Source organism: Pundamilia nyererei, unplaced genomic scaffold (genome assembly GCF_000239375.1).
Source record: "Pundamilia nyererei isolate P.nyererei 1_Seehausen unplaced genomic scaffold, PunNye1.0 scaffold00982, whole genome shotgun sequence".
Taxonomy (NCBI): Eukaryota; Metazoa; Chordata; class Actinopteri; order Cichliformes; family Cichlidae; genus Pundamilia; species Pundamilia nyererei.
In genome coordinates this window covers 34,504-38,285 of record NW_005188383.1, presented here as the reverse complement: position 1 = coordinate 38,285, position 3,782 = coordinate 34,504, and the positions used below count along the sequence as shown (strand labels likewise).

Sequence of the window (3,782 nt, the reverse complement as noted above, 5' to 3'; positions counted from 1 at the left end):
GTTTTAAAAACTGAGGTATAAAACGTGCTGCCGATGAATAGTGGTAATAAAAACCGCGAGAGGCCAACAGTGATCACTGCCTTTTTTAAGGGGCTTGTTCAGATTAAATAGAACAAGATACAAAGCATTAAACATGATAAAACACAACAGCCTTAATAAAAGCAGAGTAATTTGGACCCGGAAGCAGGGTTCATACATCATCACTTAAAGACTGGATATCCCACCTTCTGTGAATGTTTTAATGCAGTACAGTTGTTATTATTAGCAGTTAAAATAAATAATATTCATATAAGAAATAAAATTGTCTCGTGTAAACTGTATATGGTGTTAAATAGGCCTATACTACTGTACTTTAATGTAGGTCATAAGGGTGGTACTTTAAGAGCCATATATTTTATGAGGTGGTGCTCGTTGTGAAAAGTTTGAGAACCACTGTTGTAGAGAGTGATAAATGAGAGAAAAGTGACACTATTTCAGATAGTGAATCACCAGGACTTCCAGCTGACGTCATCTGGCCTCTGTCCAGACTACGTTATCGAAGACCATGTGGCCTAATGGATAAGGCGTCTGACTTCGGATCAGAAGATTGAGGGTTCGAGTCCCTTCGTGGTTGGTTATGCGTTTGCTACAGAGAAATTCTAGTCTTATGTGTCGGTAAATGAGGGAAGGACCAGAAGCCAATCTACCATTACACATTAATGGCCGATTATAAATGAGGAACGCAGTTCGGGACTGATGTCTAATCAGCCTTACTGTTTCGTTGTTGTTGTTGTTTTCTTACAGAAAAATGAATTTCAAAAATATGCACATTAAAAAAATCAAAAATATAAAACTTGATAAAAGCTAATACGAAACATTTAAATTTCACTGTTATGAAGTATATTAAGTGTTTAACGGGTGCATGAAATAAAAAAAAATACTGGTAAATTTTAAGAGGCTGAGTTTTATTTATTTATTTATTTCGAGACTGGCGGAACCTTTTAAAAGCGCCGCTGTTTGTCGTCGGTGTTGGAATTCTTAACTGTCAACAGGAACCGACTGCGGAGCAGCAGCGTGTGTTGCATGTTGTTGCAAGCTTTAGTACGTTTAAAATACCGTTTTTCTCAGTGTCTCTATGTGTGTTAGGAGCTGTCGGGTTAGAATAACCGAACTTCACTTTAGCGCGTTTACAACTGTAGAGACACAAAAAATTAGCTTAACTTACACCTTGAGTACCAGACCTTGAAGTCTGTCAATTCAGAGCTAAAAGTGAAACATTTTGTAGTAAATTTGTTTCTAGTATCGTGTAGATTGTTGCCGAGTTAAAAAATTTGAACTATCGATGTAAACTGAAACTAAATATTCATTATATTTTATGAGAAACGTTGAAACCTAAAAAATGTTCGATTTTTAAATATAGTTTGGTTTTCTGGTCATTTGTTACTAGGTTATACGCTCAAAAGGGTGAGAAAAACCATGTCTATAATCCTTTTTATTTTATGAATACACCTAGCAACACACATTTCTTTTTAACACTCGTGTTCAGTGTCTTTATTTTTATATTTTTCTTCATGCTTCGTCTTTGAATTCTAACAATGATCGCTGCGTGTTTAAGTCTCTGGAAATGCTATGTTAATTATAATACAGGCTAGATGGTTACCGAGTTAAAAGAGTAGCTGCTACTCATGTGTGTATGCTCTAAAATAACACGATGACTCCTACCAGTATGTGATAAGGAGCAGTGGGATTTTAAATTCCTAATTTTTTGAACGGAGTTTGGAAGACACAACCGAGAAAACCGCTGGCATGTGCGTCCACCGTCCTTTCGGTGTAAACTGGTGTCATAAAGTGACTGATTTGGTGTTTTTGAGTTTTCTTAATGATCCTGAGTCAACCTCTGTGTTGTGTAGTGTGTTTCTAATGACTTACTGACGAGAAACACTCGACTTCCTTCCCCGAAAACAGGAGCTGCCACTGCGGTCTGAACCTCCTGCAGTGCTGTGATTATGCGGCCAGCTCTGCGTCTATAAAACGCGGCTTCAGCAGAGCTCAGCCCAGGCTTTTGGGGGCGCATTCCTCGGAGGTGAGTGATTAGAAAACATTTTTGATATAAAATGAAATTAGACCATGTGTTCACTGGCATTCACTTTCAGAAACAGCAGCTCCTGCTTGCTTTGACCGACAAATATGGCTACGAGTCCTGTGATAATAGGTGCTTTTATTGTGAAAGAAAATACTTTGCTGTTGTTTTAATTACTGTTTTTAGTGCAACCCTTTTTATAATATCAAAGCAACATTCTGTTGTAAGAGTTGGAATACTAATAATATTAATAATAATAACAACAATAATGCTAACAATAATAATGACAATACAACATCTCCACCCTGCCTTTAAGTAGCTCTTTCGTCCTGTTTTCCCTGATGGAGGGAAGCGGAGCACCTGCTGAGGACATCCTCTTCCGGCGTCCCTGGCTTCCCGTGAGCATCAGTGGGTGCCAGCTCCTGGCCAAGAGCTGGTTCGGTGAGACGGCGTACCATATCCTGCTCACCGACATGCACTGTGTGTGGGAGGAGAGGATGGACACAGCAGTCATCCAGAGCAGAGCACAGGTATGCACAAATGTGAACAGATAACCTGCGAGGCCTTGTGGAATTTACTTAGCAGGAAATCTTTATTCTTACTGTTCTTAAAAGCCAGATGAGCAAAAACCCGTGTTTGATAAATACATTCTTGTTCTCCATCATCAGGAGCTTAACAGGCGTTTGCGAGCCCCAGTCAAAGCCTTCTTCACTCACCTGTGTGAGGTGGTTAAGCCCTGCCTGGCGGGAGTCGGCAGCCAGACTGAAAACGAGGTTCAGATCTCTCTGACGAGACAGGAAGACGGTAGCATCAACATGAGGCTGAAGAGCGAGCTGGCAGGACTCCCTTTCTACTGGGAGTTTCACTGCACCCCTGCCCCAGTAGCTTTGGTACGTCCTTACCTTTCAGATTTCTTTTTTAAACCCTAATCGTGGCGGCTGGGTTGTCTGACTGTTTTGTGTGTTTCTTCAGGTGTGCATTCAGCTGGTGCGCCCCCTGCTGACGATGAGTCGCCTGCTGCAGCGGCAGGTGGAGCAGCTGGGAGGTCTGCTGGTGAGGAAGGACGCTGAGATCCAGGACTACAGAGAGAATGGAGCCACGCTCAGCAGAGGTACAGAGGCTGTTTGTAAGGTCGCAGCATTTCCAGCAGCACTTCCTTGTCTGTTGTAATGGGACTGTGATATGCACCTGGTGAAAGCTGGAGGAATCCACCATCACATTACCCACTGGTTTTTGGGCTGGTGTGTTGAAGTCGGAAGCAAACATATTGGTTAGCAAGCTGCGCTGTAATTAATCTAACAACATCTAAGCAAAATGCAGAAACAGTGTGTGGACAAACTAAATACGCAGATGGGGGCAGTGTCCAAATTATGGGGTGCAGCCAGTGTGTGGGCCTCACTTGTACTGTGTTGGCCCAAGAGCTGAAGTGAAACAGAATGTTAAAAAAGAATGAAAGGTGTCCACTGCAGTTCCTGGTGAACTCTCAAATTGAGAAATGTTTGCACCCTTTCCTTTTCCAGCTCATTTGTCAACCAATCAACATTCAGTGTATGCGCAGTTTAACAGCATACTATTGGGTTTTTACAGGTGCGTGTTTGCGTAACCCGGCTTGCAGACAAAACAAGTATACGTAACAGCCAGGTGCTGCTAATCAAATGCATTTGATTCATTGCTCATTAGCGAGTGTGAGCACCTGTAAAGAAGCAATAGCAGGAACAGTAAG

At 41.7% G+C, this 3,782-nt stretch overlaps 1 protein-coding gene and 1 non-coding gene across 3 annotated transcripts in view; both read left to right on the top strand.

Moving 5' to 3' along the window:
• Positions 1 to 540: 540 nt before the first annotated feature.
• Positions 541 to 613, top strand: trnar-ucg (transfer RNA arginine (anticodon UCG)). Its single transcript has one exon. It is a non-coding gene; the product is annotated as a tRNA-Arg (tRNA).
• A 1,381-nt stretch (positions 614 to 1,994) lies between these two features.
• Positions 1,995 to 3,782, top strand: part of nhej1 (nonhomologous end-joining factor 1) — a 27,332-nt gene continuing 25,544 nt past the window's right edge. The window contains exons 1-4 of one of the 2 annotated variants that reach the window (XM_013908051.1): positions 1,995 to 2,062; positions 2,379 to 2,589; positions 2,728 to 2,949; positions 3,032 to 3,170. In XM_013908051.1, the coding sequence (XP_013763505.1) occupies positions 2,401 to 2,589; positions 2,728 to 2,949; positions 3,032 to 3,170 (550 nt within the window). In that variant the 5' untranslated portion in view covers positions 1,995 to 2,062; positions 2,379 to 2,400. Of the gene's footprint in view, positions 2,063 to 2,375; positions 2,590 to 2,727; positions 2,950 to 3,031; positions 3,171 to 3,782 lie in introns of both variants that reach the window. The other variant, XM_013908052.1, reaches the window with a different exon arrangement.